Below are 15,697 nucleotides of genomic sequence, written 5' to 3' on the forward strand. Positions count from 1 at the left end.
GACTCTAAGTTTCTTCAATTTCTCTTTTACCACTTTTTAAAGACAAGAACCCTATTTACCCTTTAGTTACCACTCATTTTTGATACCTTGTTTTAGTAATGACCTGTTATGTTCTTTGTCATCGTCTTCTTTTGATTGCAGCTCTGGGATTTTTTTCTTGCCCTGATTGCACTTTGATAGATTCTGCCTTGTTGAGTCTTAGGTTTTTCTCAGGTTATCCCCACAGAATTGTTCTACTCCTTAAGTATAAGGATGGATAAACTTTTGTTTCTGCTGTTTTGATTTCTAAATCACTTAAGAGTTCTAGATAACTGTGGATCAGCCACACGGGTCAGTTATTATAATTCCAGTTAGTTCTTCTCCTCAAATACTTTTCTGCTATGCTGTAGAATATAGTCTATTAAACTGTCTCGTACAAGTTTAGCCTTGAGATTCTCTTTGCAAGGTACCCTAGCAGTTTCTGGAGTTTGGTCTGTTTTTTAAGTCTGCTACGCTTTCAGTGTGTTTCTGTTAACTTCCCTTCCGTACATAAATAGATAAACCCACTTTCAATTTCTCAAGTAGCCTAAAATAAAATCTAAGTAAAAATTTTCTGTTAATTTCTTTACCCCTTAACATGGTCTGTGCTGAACAAAGGATTTCTTGGTCTGTCAGTATCCTTTGAGTATGTTCTTCTGATTTTCTTTTCTAAAAGCAGAATAAATACTACTACCAGATCTGTTCTTTAAAAAATTCTTTTGATTCCTGCCCTCAAAACAACCCTCAGCAGTTTCCTTCTTTTCATGAGGGTGAATGAAGTAGGCCCGTTGTATCAGTATCCCTTTTTTTTTTCTTTGTATTTTTACTGAGACATGCAACAGGCTTTCTGTTGACCAGATTTTTCTTGAATACTGAAGTATTACTTGCATTATTGATATGTAGAGCAGCATCTTTACTTTCTTCCTTGCTTTCCATTCTTGAACAAAGCTGCTGTTGTAGTGCTTTGATTTATCCTACTAACTTTCTAAGCTGTGGTGGTGACCATAGGTTCAACCAATTATGTTCTGTAGTCCTAGGATCTTTGTGTAGACACTTAATATATTTACAAAGTTGCTTCATTGTTTTTGTCTTGTGTTATAGTTTCTCCTCCAGATTTCAGTCATTTATATAAGTCAAAGTTGAAAAATATTTCAGTTCCTCAACTTTCTAAGACTAGTTTATATTCCTCTTCTCTGATTGGGCAGTTCTGTGTTACTATGCTTTTTATTATATAGCTTCTGTCTCTCCTCAGACAACTTCCTTTGCAGAATCTCACTTTCCCTTGATAACGCTATTTGGGCAGCTGTGCAATTACTGCCACTTCTTGTCTATTCCTGCTTGAGATGCTAGTCTAAACTTAGGGACATTGGTGAATACCTTTTGTGTCCATAGCTCCTTCATCATGGCTTTTGGAGCCAACACTGAATCTTCTCAGAGTTTTAACTGGCAGCATCCTTAGTCTTTATATGGATGAGTAGCACAGGGCAATGTTTTAGAAAGCTAGATTAATGAAATAGTACCCAGTGGCAGTCAGAGCAGAGTTACTAATGATTGATCTAAAGACTTGCAGCTACTGGTCATGTTCTCAGATACCAATAAGAAAGAAGCATTTTATGCAGAAGAGCTAATTTGTTTGGTGTAACTGAAATTTCTTTGGAAGCAGCAGTTGCGTAAGAAACAATTCTTAAATGTTTTAATAAGTAATGAGTTTTAAGTAGTATGAACCAAGTAACTGCTTTAGAATAATTACCTTCATATATCATGTATATATTAAGGTCAAAAGAGGAATAATTGAATAACTTCTGTGGCCTATATAATGTGATCTCTGTGTCTCAAACTCCAGTAATATAAAACTAAGTGCTGAACACTGCATTCAGTTATATTCCTGTAACTTCATTAAAGCAAGTATGTGGAATGTCGTTCACTACTAGCCTGATAAAAGTTACAGGATACCTCTTCTAAATATTTAGGTATATTTTAAATGGGGATATTAATGAATTATCCTCCGTTGATTTAAGTTGTTCTCATTGTGCAAAAGATGTAAGAAACATCTGCAGTCCTTTTACCACCCACATACTTTCTCTGGAGAAGTGTTTTGCTTCAAAATGCAAACTTCCCTGTGCAGACATAGTCTTAATTAGGATTATTCGGGAAAAGACTCCATGGTACATGCCTGACAGTGGAAACTGCTTAGAAACTACTAGCTGGCTTTGAGGGAGATTATGAGAAAGCCTTAGGGCAATAAACAACAATTTTAACCTTTTAAAAGACCCCCTCATAATGCAGATGCTTTCATTAATGTCAGTGGGCTTTTAAACTTTTTCTAGTTCAAGGAATGTTACAATTCTGCTACAAAGGGAGCAGAATCTAAGCAGGAATCTCTGAGGCACAGTGCTCCTACTGCATGAATCTCGCTCCCTCCTGTCCAGGTTGTGCCTTCAATACACAGCATAGTAATTAGCATTCAGCTCATCTATTTACAGATCTTGGGACTTGGACTTCAGCATGACTAATTTCTGCCAGCAGAGAGTATGTTCAATGGTGCATTAGATAAAATAATAAAAGTAAAGCACTGAACAAACTCAGTATTACATCCCATAAAGCTCATAAAAAGCTTTTACATCATACTGCATTTTATAGTTTTTAAGTCTCAGTCCATGTATCAGGTGAACATTCTCCATTATGGGGATATTTCTTCTTTTTTACAGGTTATCACAATTGGTAAACATGTGAAAGGATACCATTATATCATTGCAAATCTGGTAAGCATTTTTAATATTTAAAATACCTGTATTACTCATTTTACTCTTTATGGAAGCACATCAACTAGTATTTTGTTTTAAATGCATTTTACAAAATAGAGAAAAGCTAAAGTCTTTATCCTTGCTAAATGAATGCATGTGTTGAGAGGGTATTTGTTATATTGGCTGGGTCTTTTCAGGGCTTAAATGCCTCTTGTGATATTCCCATCAATGGGAGTGAAGGTTGCTCAGCACCTTTGGTAGACCTTTATCCCTTTTTCTACTTACTGTAGAAAAGTAGGATGTGGAAATCAGAAAAATCACTTTCTGCTCTATAGATTGATACATTCATTCAGCAAACTGATGTTTCTTCTCTCACTTCTAAAGTACTTAAAATTTACAGTTCTCAGCTTTGATTCTGCTAGACTAGTGAGTCTCGGCTTTACACATCTTAATTCCTCAGAATGACTTGATAATCAGTTTGAATTAATTTTTCTTGAACATAGGTGATCCGACAGTATAGCTAATAAAGGGGAAAGTTCAGGAAGCTCACTAAATTCTCTCAAGGTAATTTTTTTGAAATTGTGTCTAAAGAAGAAGGGCCATTTTACTCATGTTAAAGTCAACAACACTTACTTAGTGAAGCCAGGGAATATTTTTTTGTAAAAAATAAAGGAAGTTATGCAGGCTTGAATCTCAGTTACTCTGTTCCAGAAAAGAATTTTGGGGTTTGCATGGTGTGAGTGCCTCTGAATAATTTTTTCCACCATTTATTCTTGGACTGTGATAGCGTTTGATATAAATTCCAGCAGAGCCCAGAGTGCTCTAATTTATGCTCTGCCTTCCACAGTCCTTTGAGGGACCTGAGGAAAAAGAACGACTGCAGTGTGTCTGTCACACTTCAGACATAACCCTTATGTCCTCCCAATCTTTGATCAAAACACTTCCCCCTCCCAGGCGGTCGGTATTTTGAAGAATCACATATGTCGCCAGACAGGTGTGAAGAAGCCTTATATTCTAAAGGCCTCTTTAAAAGCAGAGCAGTGGGGTTTAATTCTTATATTTATTAGATAAATTTTAGGATAAAGAAGTTAAGGTTCTAATATTCACAGAGCAAGCAGAAAAATCTTACAAAATTTGAAAAATACTCTTAACTTTTAGACATTTATATTTTGCATTGCAAATGTTGTATAAATAATATTTTGAGTCTTAAGGGAAATAAACATTTTAGAAAAATTGCCTACTGTATTTCATTGTGTTAACTGGTTGCTATTTTAGCCATTACTTCAGGTTTGTAACAGTAAGCCCATGAGATCTAAAACCTACTGAATCTTGTATTTTAAACCTGTTTAATATTGTATTTGCTTCCTAAAGGTTTATACAGTTTAAATTCATATATTGTAGGTCTTTTGTATAATATCATATAAAATATATATGACAATGTTTTTTAAACTGTTTTTTAATCTGACAGAAAGAAAACTTATTCAGTACTTGATCACATCCCATATTCTTCACTAAATCTACCTTCTTCTTTTCTTGACTGTAATAATGTTCTCCTCCAGTCTGATCAGTCAGTCAAGAAATTGATCTGTTTTAAGAATAAAATGTACTGATAGGTGGAGAAGAAGTCAGAGTATACAACGAATGTGCCTGTTCAAACATCGCGCTCACGATAATATTGCAGAAAGTTTCATGATCCCTGTAGAAGTGTCGATATCAGCACGAACCAATACATCACTGATGAGTATCGTTAATACGCGATAATTAAAGAACACCCGCATAGCAATTGTAGCAACTTCTCTTAATGTGGTCTAAAGTTGATACTTCTTTTTACATTCACTCAGAGCATTCCTTTAAACTGAAGTGCCTGAAATCAGTATTTCATGTAGATTCATTTGTATGTTTATTAGGGGCAAGTTAAAACACCGAACATGGAAAACAAAACATATGTACTGTTTGTAAGAATGAGAGCTAATTCCTTATACTGGAGGGCGGAGGCAGGGGAGATACTAAGTCATTCCACATGCTTTAGTGTTCCTAGTAAAAAGAGGACATAACTGTGGCTGTAATTATTCCTGGCTAAAACTTGCTTGCCTAACTGTTACTCATGCCAGTGTTCCCTTTCTCATTTAAGCAGTCCTGCTGAAATTAACAGGATTGTTTAGGAAGGTAAGCATGGCAAGGACAGATCCACTCAACCCTTGCTCTGTAAAGGTGTATGTCTCATGAGCAGCAAGAGGCATTGCTGGCTGGTGAAGCTGATGACTTAATCCTGGCAGCCCAGGATTTAAACTTGGAGCCTGTTTGAAGAAAATGTTGGCTTACACTTCAGCAGTAGAAGTCATATGGTAATTCTTTATTTGTATATACACAGATCTGCCAAAACTGTTGGAATAACAGACATAATGTTTTCTGTGCCCAGGGATTTACTGATGGAGATTTGTCAAAAATTCAGTTTGGAGGAGCTAATGTCTCAGGATTTCAGATAGTTGACTATGATGATCCCCTGGTGTCAAAATTTATACAACGTTGGTCAACACTGGAGGAAAAAGAATATCCTGGTGCACACACTAGTACAATTAAGGTATGTCTTGTATTTGCTTTAACCGTGTCAGATGTACACGAAGTGGGGGAATTGGAATAGAAAGACAAGAGACAGAGAATGCCCTTCAGAATCAGCTGTGCCAACACAGTTTTATGTTTCTCTGAGGTACTTGTAACATTCTCTACAATAGAACTGGCTGAGCAAAGATGCTGCACAGTCAAAAATGTTAAAGACAACTTTGATTTTTCTTGTGTCACTGTAAATCTGCACCTGACAGCTTGTTAGGTAGTTGTTTTGGATGTGATGATATATGAAGTATCTAATGGCTTTTTTGGGGGTTTTTCTCTTTCTCTGTGTTTTGAAATGTTTTAAAGGCAAATATGTAATCATACGTAGGCTCCCAGGGAGCACGGATCTAGCACTTTCTGATATAACGTAGTCTCCCAAAGAAATGGTAAGATAATTGCTTTGAAACAAATGCCTAAATCCTACACAGATTTTCAAAATTAAATGGTGTGCTTGAGGTACAGAATCATGGTCTGATTTCAGACCTGAGTGACACAAGATGTGACACAGGGCAAGCAGTTAAACTTCCTTACCTTGGTTTTCCCTCTGAATAAAACTAGTGTAATAGTATCTTCTTGCCTTCTGTGACCATTATGAGGATCAGTTAGTGCTTGCAAGATATAAAAAAGAATAACACAATTTTAATGCTAAATATTTTTTCATTTAAGTGGTACAATCAGAAATTTTAAGTCAAAAAGATAAATGCCAAATGTTCTAGGCATAACTTTTCTTTTTTGTCCTATAGTTTGAGTATGAAGCATATTCTTTATTTATAATAAGGTGAATAATAAATTTCAGCAAGGAATGGAAGAACCATTTATCATATTCCTGGAACAGAAAGCCTGTAAGGCACATAACCTTAATTTAAATTAAATTCTGAGACCAAATTTGGGGGTGACTTAGTCAAAGCTTTGATTTTTATGGCAGTTGTTAAATTTTAAAGTTTTTATGACAGAATAACAGAATTTCTCATTTAATGTTTGACAAAATAAACTAGAGTTTGTATCATGCCTTTAGATACATTCGTATTACATATGTGTAATGTATGTAACCTGTATTACTCTCATTTAGAAAAAGGGAAGGAATGTGACTGTGGGTGATTAAGACAATTCTTTTGTCTCTCTGATTCTTGAGTGCCCAAATCCACCTACCTACCTACTAATGTTGCAGAATCATAGTCTCAAAATAGTCACAGTGAAATGCATTATTAAAGTGGACAAGTCTAACTGAAACCAAGATGCTGTTTTTCTCATTGATGGAAAAACAAATCCATGAGACACAGTGTTAAAGATTCCAGTATCTCTGGTATTACTTACAGGAGGGGGGGAATTTCATGTGTGTTAGATGAGATGAAGTGGTTGCAGTGTTTTATTATAGCATTAAAATCTGTAATTTTATCACAGGTACTCCCTTTATTTTTCCCTGATAAGTCCTTTCGAGTCTACTAGAAATTGAAAAGGTTGAAGGAGAGTATTTGGAATATCTTACATTTTTGAGGCTTATATTGTTATGGATAGGAAAAATAAATGAATTGAAACATTTATTTTCATGAATTTCACTAATTTAAAACACGTTTTAAATTCAATTAAAAAGGCTGGTCTGTCTATATACTTTCTGCTCAAGGAATATACAGGATCACACTGGTATTCAGTCAAGAGATTGAGACTTACAGTAAATTATCAGATGATTTATAAATACTAGAGGTATTGATGGGGGGAAAACATGGATGTATATTGTTTGGAGAGATTGATTGTATTGGTTACTTTGTATAGCTTTCTGTCTTTTGCCCTCATACACATATTACTTGTCATTTTTGCCTGCCATTACATGTAAGGACAAAGATATGTCACATTTTATTCCCATCCTTGAGGAAGCCAGAGGCAGAGCAGAACCGTAGAAATCATAGAAACAGGGCAAGAAAGATCTTTGAGCGGTCAGTCACACAGCCCATCCTCCCTGCCTGAAGGCAGGATCAGATATACCTGTGCAATTACTGTGCATAGTGATTTCACAACTTTTCCAAGTGTTCTATTTCAGAGCTTGTTTTTTGTCTAACCTAAATCAGCCTTTGTGTTGCCTAATCCAGTACTCCTTTATCTGTTTCTGATATGATGTTCTCCTTTCTAGCTGTTCTTCTGTATTCAAAGATGGCTGCCATATTTGTCCTTGCTTTCCTTCCCGCTAAACGAAATAATCCCTTTTCCTTTGAATTTTCTAGTCTCAAATCCTGTTCGTTGTTTTGCTCTGTACCCTTTCTAATTGGTACCCATGCTCTTTGAAATGCCACGCTGGGTACTGGATCACATCTGAGTGCTATGTTGTAGAAATAAAAAGAATGGCTTCATGTATCTCAGAGACAGTACTCCTTTCAGGGCTTTCTTTTCTTTGTGTTACTCTATTTTTTTTCTCTTTTTTTTTTTTTTTTAATTTTTTCCCTCACCATCATGACACTGTTGAAATATATTTATCATGAGATCCACCATAACTTTCAGATCTTTTTCTGCATTGCTTTTCTGCCGATCATAGAATCGTAGAATGGTTTGGGTTGGAAGGGACGTTAAAGATCATCTAGTTCCAGCCCCCCTGCCATGAGCAGGGACACCTTCCACTAGACCAGGTTGCTCAAAGCCTCATCCAGCCTGGCCTTAAACAATTCCAGGGACGGGGCATCCACAGCTTCTCTGGGCAACCTGTTCCAGTGTCTGACCACCCTCACAGTGAAGAATTTCTTACTAATATCTAATCTAAACCTACCCTCTTCCAGTTTAAAGCCATTTCCCCTTGTTCTATCACTCCCTGCCTTTGTAAAAAGTCCCTCCCCAGCTTTCTTGTAGCCCCTTCAGGTACTGGAAGGCCACTATAAGATCTCCCTGGAGCCTTCTCTTCTCCAGGCTGAACAGCTCCAACTCTTTCAGCCTGTCCTCATAGGAGAGGTGCTTCAGCCCTTGGATCATCCTTGTGGCCCTCTTCTGGACTTCTGGATGATTTAGGCAGTGTCATACCATATCTGTGCACTTGATCATTTCTTTAAAGTACAGGATTTTTAATCTATTCTTGTTGAATTGCATTCCGTACCTGTCCTCCCTGAACATGCCATTCCTTCTTACATTAATATTCTAGCCATGTTTGTTGTCTTTTGCTTCTTGGAATAGTGTATAAATATCATGAGTTACTGAGAAGGTGAACTCACTGGTCTTCCATTTGTCCCTTCCATGATGTTATGAATAACCTTTCTCCCCTTTGGTTTTGAGGCAGTTGTCCAAATATTCAGTGGTTATAAATGAGCTTTTGCCACTATTTCCCATGGAATCTAGGAAGCTGTCACTTCATAATCTGTATGAAACAGATAGGAAGGCTAATAAAAGTCTGGTATTATCAATACAGAGATGAGAGGTCACATGCCCCTAGCAGATAATGTTATCCTTGGGGTTGCAAATGTTACCTCACTCCAGGCAATAGCATTGCAACTGTGTTGTGATCCAAAAGGAAGTATACATTCATTTGACATTATAAAATGCAAGTCAGTGGAATACGACTGAGCTGACGTGACAAGACATATCACAGCAGCCAAGTACAGTCCTGAAAATGGAGAAATACACCTATTCCTAAGAAAAAGTGATTTTCAAAGCAACGTGCTCTTCAAGAAAGAAAAACATTGTTGAAAACCCATTCCACAGATGCCCAGAAGAGGACCTAGATCAAATTGCTTTAAAAACCTATCTTCACAATTTATAAAATATTAATTAAAATTAATTATTAATTATGGCAGTCTTAAGATGTAGATTAGAAGAAACACTGATCTTATTTGTTGCTGCACTGTACTTGTACTGATAAAAACCACAAGATTTAAAGATTAAGCAGGACACTTAAAACTAGTGCTTTGCTGTCTTTTTACGAAAGGTCTTCTCATCTTTCAAAAGATATACTTTTTGATATACTCTTTACCTCAGATTAAATTGAAAATATATCTGTTGTAACCAAGGGTGTTACCAGTCTTTGCATGCAATTCTACAAGAGCTAATAATGTGTAAATCTTGAAACATACCACTGAGCATCCTGGCGAATTTCTTTGCCAAGTAAGAAAACAAAAGCTACATTTAATTTTATAAAGGCCTAATAATAACAAGTTGAAATCCCCTTTTGATCCATTATTATGTATTTACAAATATGCTGGGCTTTCTGAGCCTTAGTGTTGTCTCAGGCTATTTTGTCTAAGGCAAACCGCTTGCTGTTGTGGAAGGACACTGAAGGACGACAACACATGCACTCACATCCAACTTCCTAATCTGATTAACCCATTCTGTTTGAGGGCAGCCTTTGGTCTGATTCCATGAAGAAGCTCAGTTCATACCTCTTGAAGGCTAGTGAGACATGTTAAGTTATACTGGGTTTGTGTGGCAAGGTGTTGGTAGTGGGGGGGGCTACAGAGGTCACTTCTGTGAGAAGCTGCCAGAAGCTTCTCCCATGTCTGAGCCGGCCCTGCCGCTGGCCAAGGCCAAGCCCATCAGCAACAGTGGTAGTGCCTCTGGGCTATTTAAGAAGGGGAAGAAAAAAAAAATCTGTAGAACTGCAGCTAGAGAGAGGAGTGGGAATATGTGAGAGGAACAACTCTGCAGATGCCAGGGTCACTGAAGAAGGGGAGAGAAGAGATGTTGCTCCAGAGCAGAGATTCCCCTGCAGCCTGGGGTAAAGACCATGGTGAGGCAGGCTGTCCCTCTGCAGTCCATGGAGGTCCATGGTGGTGCAGATGTCCATCTGCAGCCCATGGAGGACCCTACGCTGGAGCAGGTGGATGGACAAAGGAGGCTGTGACCTCATGGGAAACCTGCACTGGAACAGGTTCCTGGCAGGACCTGTGGCCCATGGAGAGAGGAGCCCAGGCCGGAGCAGGTTTGCTGGCAGGACTTATGACCCCGTGGGGGACCCACACTGGAGCAGTCTGGTCCTGAAGGACTGTACCTCATGGAAAGGACCCACACTGGAGCAGTTTGTGAAGAACTGCAGCCCGTGGAAAGGACTCACACTGGGAGAAGTTCATGGAGGACTGTGTCCCGTCGGAGGGACCCCACACTGGAACAGAGGAAGAGTATGAGGAGTCCTTCCCCTGAGTCTGTTTTGCCCATGATGGTAATTGTTGAATGATCTCTGTCCTTATCTCAACCCACCAGCCTTTTGTTATATTTTTCTCTCCCCTGCCTAACCGAGGAGGGGAGTGATAGAGCAGCTTTGGTGGGTACCTGGCATCCAGCCAGGTCAACCCACCACAGAAGTACTAAGCTTAAAGTATACAGGTATAAACTGGGAGAGGGGTGAGTGGAGACCAGCCATGCAGAAACGGACCGGGAGTGCTGGCTGACAGCAGGCTCAGTACGAGTCAGCAGTGTGCCCTGGCAGTCAAGAGAGCAAACTGCATCCTGGGGTGCATCAAACACAGCATAACCAGCTGGTCAGAAGAGATTATTATCCTGCTATATTCACTGTGGCCTCACCTTGATTATTGTGTGAAGTTCTGTACCCCACAATTTAGGAAGGATGTGAAGATCCTTGAATGCATTCAGCGAAGGGCAGCAAAGCTGGTGACAGGGCTGGAAGACATGTCCTGTGAGGAACAGTTAAGGACTTTGGGCTTGTCTGTTTTGGAGAGAAGGAGGCTGAGGGGTGACCTCGTTGCTCTCTACATCTTCCTGAGGAGGGAGTGTGGAGAGGGAAGTGCTGATCTCTTCTCCCTGGTATGTGGTGATAGCACATGTGGGAATGGTTCAAAGCTGCAACAGAGGCAGTTTAGTCTGGCCATTAGGAAGAATTTCTTTACTGAGAGGGTGGTCAAACACTGGAAGAGGCTTCCTAGAGAGGTGGTCGATGCCCCAAGCCTGTCTTTTTAAGAGTCTTTGTACATTTGTCCAAATGTCTTTGTACATTTGGACAATACCCTTAACAACATGCTTTAACTTTTGGTCAGCCCTGAAGTGGCCAGGCAGGACTAGATGAATGTTGCAGGTCCCCTCCAACTGAAATAGTCTATTCTATAAGCCATCCGACTCTGTGATGACTTTTTTTAAGAGCAGCCTTAGACTTGGTATGTACTACAAGAAGTATCTAAGACAACTTGTGTATTATGTATACAGAAACTGTGCAGCAGGCAGAAAAGAATTTGGGGCTACCTGGTTGAAGAGCTAAAGCAGCTCAGATCTGTAGAGAATACCATTGTGTTGGAAGATGGTAACAACCCCAGTACTCATTGCAGCTGTTTTCAGTGGCTTAAACTGCTTCACGCTGGTACATTATGTTTCAGATGTTCAGCATTCATATGGTTGTATTTCAGGCTTCATAGTCTCTTCCACACGCACACACAGACCCACACATGCAGTCAGTGCAAAATGATAGATTATTTTTGCCTTCTGATTTTGCCTTTAGTAGTTTCACATTTTCAAGTCTCTTTTTAATAGCTGTTATCTAGTCTTTTAGAAAATTATTACAAAATCTGTTTTTTTTCCAAAGATAATGTGATTTATGAATTTGAAGTGTTTGTATAGTACCAAACAGTGTGCTCTTTATGATAAAATTGCAAAAGCTGAAAACTGCCAATCTTAAACTGTAAGGCACGAAGAATGAAGCCTGTAATTGAAAGCTGCTGGTTTAACTCTACTGATGCTGATTTACCTCAAGGATGGAATAGAGAGAACAAGCAGACAAATATAAATGTGCTTATTTACCTTGCACAAATAATATTTAGATGACTCACTGATAAAAAGGAACAAAGAAGAGAACAGTGAAAACATACATCCAAACTGGAAATTCAGAAAGCATTTGGTCTAGATATAGATGACTGAGCAAAAGTGTACGATTAATGATTTAGACAATACCTTCATTTTGGGGCATGCCTCTTGATTGCAGTGTGTTGAAAAATGGTTTTATAATACCAGGCATTTTAATTAGAACTGATATTCTGTTGCACCTGCTACAGTTTTAATGGAAAAATACGATTGATTATGCCTGAATTCAAGTAGATTATAGTGATTTTTAAATAAGAATAAAAAAATCAGCTAATTTCAGTATTTATTATGTGATTTAATCAGAGGAACTGAACTGGAGTTTTTTTTTTTTTTTTAAAGTGCCCTTGTAAAACTGTAGATTTGTGAGATTTTTCTGCCTACGTTTTCTAGTCCTTGTGTTTTGATTTCCTGGGCATAAAAAATACACATCTGGCAGTTGCCATTCTGGCTACCTGATTTCACCGGGCTTTTGAATCCCAGTATTCAGTCTTCTCTACTCATGAAAATATATATGAAAAATATGGACATAAGAAATTTCAGTGTTAAACTTAATTCTTCTTTTTAATAGCTTAAGGCTCTTTTGCATAAGTAGTCACTCATACCAGCATAGTTGGTTGGTTTGTTTGTTTTTTAAAGAAAACTCAGTTAAAGAATGGAACATTTAATAAGTGACAGTAGTGGGTGGTTTGAGGCAATATCTGTAGATTTGTCTCAGACATACAAAGGGCCTGTTGACCCAGATCCTTCCGTAAAAGTGGCTGAACTGTGCTAAAGCAAAAGCATTTGACAGACTTCAGAAATCTACAGAGCCAAGTTCTGATGTCCCTATGCAGCTTTGTTTCTTTGAATTTGAATTCAAAATTGTTCTTAGTAATCTTAAGTGCTTAAGGATCTTCAGCCAACAAACTGCAATGGATTCTTCATGCCTGTTTTCACAGGAACTCTTTTCACTTTTTTTAACCAGTTCACCTGAATATGGTTGATATAAATATAAGAAAGCTACTATTCCTTCATACTCATGTTAAGCAAGATCAGGCATACTTCTGGCCTCACCAAGATCAATGTCATTTAGGACAGAAGTGCTTGATGGAGAAATGGGGATTAGAGCAGAAGGGGGAGTGATACACAAATCTGAAAGTAGGAGGAGGAGGAATGTGTCATTCAAAAAAGGGGTCAACAAAGTGGAAGGAGCCTGTTGGGACATACGTGAAAGGCATAGAAGGATGGTGGCATCTCAAAGCTGTAGAAGCATCTATAGCTGAATGTTTCTTGAGTCAGGGGAATAACAGAGAAGAAGAAACACTGAGGATCACTTATGTGAGCAAGGAGAGGAGACCTGCAGGCTTATTGCTGGGGCAGGGCTGATATTAAGGACCAGTCAGTGTAGGTAGGTGCCTATATTAGCCAGTATGGGGTGGCAGAAAAGCAAACATAAAGTGTTTATTATTCTCTGACCGTAACTATTTCTTGGTAAAATCAGCAACCTGGTAGGATTGGTGTATTTTATTCTGTTAGTATTTCACTTAGAATTAGATTGGAGCAAACAGGAAAAAGCATTGCATTTCATCTTGAGACAATAGGAAAATATTTGTGCTGGTTAAGGTAGGTGAGAATTGATAATGAAAATAGGAAGGTTTCATGGTTGAGGGTTTTTTTTTTTTTTAAAGTTGAAGACTTTAATTATTACTATTAGTTTTTAAATACCAGGTTTTGGAAATTTTTAGAATGCTGCAGGATGAAGAGAGCATTCAGATCCTGTTGGTTTTTTTAATTATTTTTTTTCCCTCTCCTGGTAAGTGAATTTGTGCAAAGTGTATTGTTATATCAAGTCCAGGAACCTCTCCTACAGATTGTTACAGAGAATAGTGATGATTCAGTATATATTGAAATTAAATTAAAAGGTCATTTAGTGTGGCTTTATTTAATAGACCAGTCAGAAATTCAAATCTAAAGCATCCTCATATAAAGTTCCAGTTTAGAATCATTTCTATTGCAGTGTTCTTCAGCTTCAATGGTAAATTATTTATTTCCATTTATTTTTATAGGAATTTTTGTTGACTGTGAGTAAAATTTATATAGCTGAAGATCCTAATGGAATTTTCAGGTTCTTATCATTCATATAGTAACAGTCATTTTATAAAACAGAATGATCTGTTCTCTAATCTCACTTCTACCGTTTTCATTAATTGCACCAAAAATGAATTATTCTGCTAGAAAATGATCTAGAATACATTTTTATGATCATCTCAATAACTTTCTCTTGGTGAGAAGCTCTACTCAAGGATATTTACCATAGTTAATAATGCTTGGATGGTCATGTTTGTCATAAAAAGAGCAATGACTGAAGACTGTATTACAGGAAATATTCTAGTAAAAGCATTTTATATTTTAAAATTTATACCTGCTGTAAGTCACATATGCTTACTGATTTTTTACTAATGTTAATTTTTGAAGAGGAAGTTACTTTTGTGATAGAACATAGGAATTTAAATAGACTAAAATGTGTTTTGAAGGTAAAATTAAAAAAAAAATAAAAGAAAAACAGAAAGCTCCCACAAAACAACAAACCACCATTATCCCAAAAAAACCCCCCAAACCCCTCACTTTAACACTTTTAACATTCATACTGGCTCTTTCAGATCCACTTCTTACAGCATGATTTTTCAGAGAAGTCTTTTGCCTTCCTAGTTGTACATTTTGTTTTCATCCTCTGCTTTAAATTTTCCTACTCAGAATATTTTCACTATTATAAACATAGGCTTCCATTTTTGCTGCTAAATCGTGCTGATTTTTAAAACTGTGAAGACTGACTTACTTTTCTCTACCTTAGCCTTGAAGAAAAATGTTTTATGTATTCACATGGTGACAATTAAAAAGCCATATGGTTTTTATGGCTTACAGTAAATTAAAGGTGATTTTGTCATCAGTGACATTGCTGTTTTGCAAGTGCATTCTGTTTAAATTTAGAAGTAGGATTACACAAATAGTTGTAAAAACTTATTTACTTTGTCAGTATGTATATATATTTTTCCACAGGCAGTGGCATGGTTTAGAAAACAACATTTTTTTTTAAAGTAAAATACTGTGAGTTCAAATCCAAATAATTTTTTTTTATCATTTCTCATAAGCTTTATGGATTCAAAACCAAATAATTGGTTTTAATTTTTTGTCAAGCTGTGTGTGGTTTTGGTGATATATAGGTCACCAGGAGTAAGCTTTAGGTTTGAGAATTAGGAGAGTTTAAAGAGTTTCTAGAAAAAATGGAAAAGAGTATGGCAAGAATTAATAGACTTTTTAAGGAGCTTAATAAAAAGAAGTGAGTTTAGATAGTAAATTTTTCAGCCATTGAGTAATGACTGGTGATTTTAAGAACCTCCATGATTTGAAGTTTAAAGAAGTTGTTACACAAATGTAGTGAATGTACAATTTACATTTGTACAAATATGTAAATTATGAAGAATTTAGAGTTGTTTCTGCCTTTATTTCAGTAGAACCAAATGCCAGTGCTGTTAATAAGATCTGGCATTGTTCTCCTTCCTCCTGGAAGACAGAGG

General features: G+C 37.2%; 1 protein-coding gene across 1 annotated transcript in view; it reads left to right on the forward strand.

Moving 5' to 3' along the window:
- The window catches only part of LOC104526339 (glutamate receptor 2), a gene marked incomplete at both ends in the record, with an annotated part of 35,518 nt that overhangs the window by 5,629 nt on the left and 14,192 nt on the right, over positions 1 to 15,697 (forward strand). Inside the window, 2 exons of the mRNA XM_010169773.2 lie at positions 2,727 to 2,780; positions 5,182 to 5,343. Coding sequence (XP_010168075.2) covers positions 2,727 to 2,780; positions 5,182 to 5,343 — 216 coding nt within the window. The remainder of the gene's footprint in view (positions 1 to 2,726; positions 2,781 to 5,181; positions 5,344 to 15,697) is intronic.

The sequence above is a fragment of the Antrostomus carolinensis genome, unplaced genomic scaffold, assembly GCF_000700745.2.
Source record: "Antrostomus carolinensis isolate BGI_N321 unplaced genomic scaffold, ASM70074v2 scaffold5786, whole genome shotgun sequence".
In the NCBI taxonomy this organism is placed as follows: Eukaryota; Metazoa; Chordata; class Aves; order Caprimulgiformes; family Caprimulgidae; genus Antrostomus; species Antrostomus carolinensis.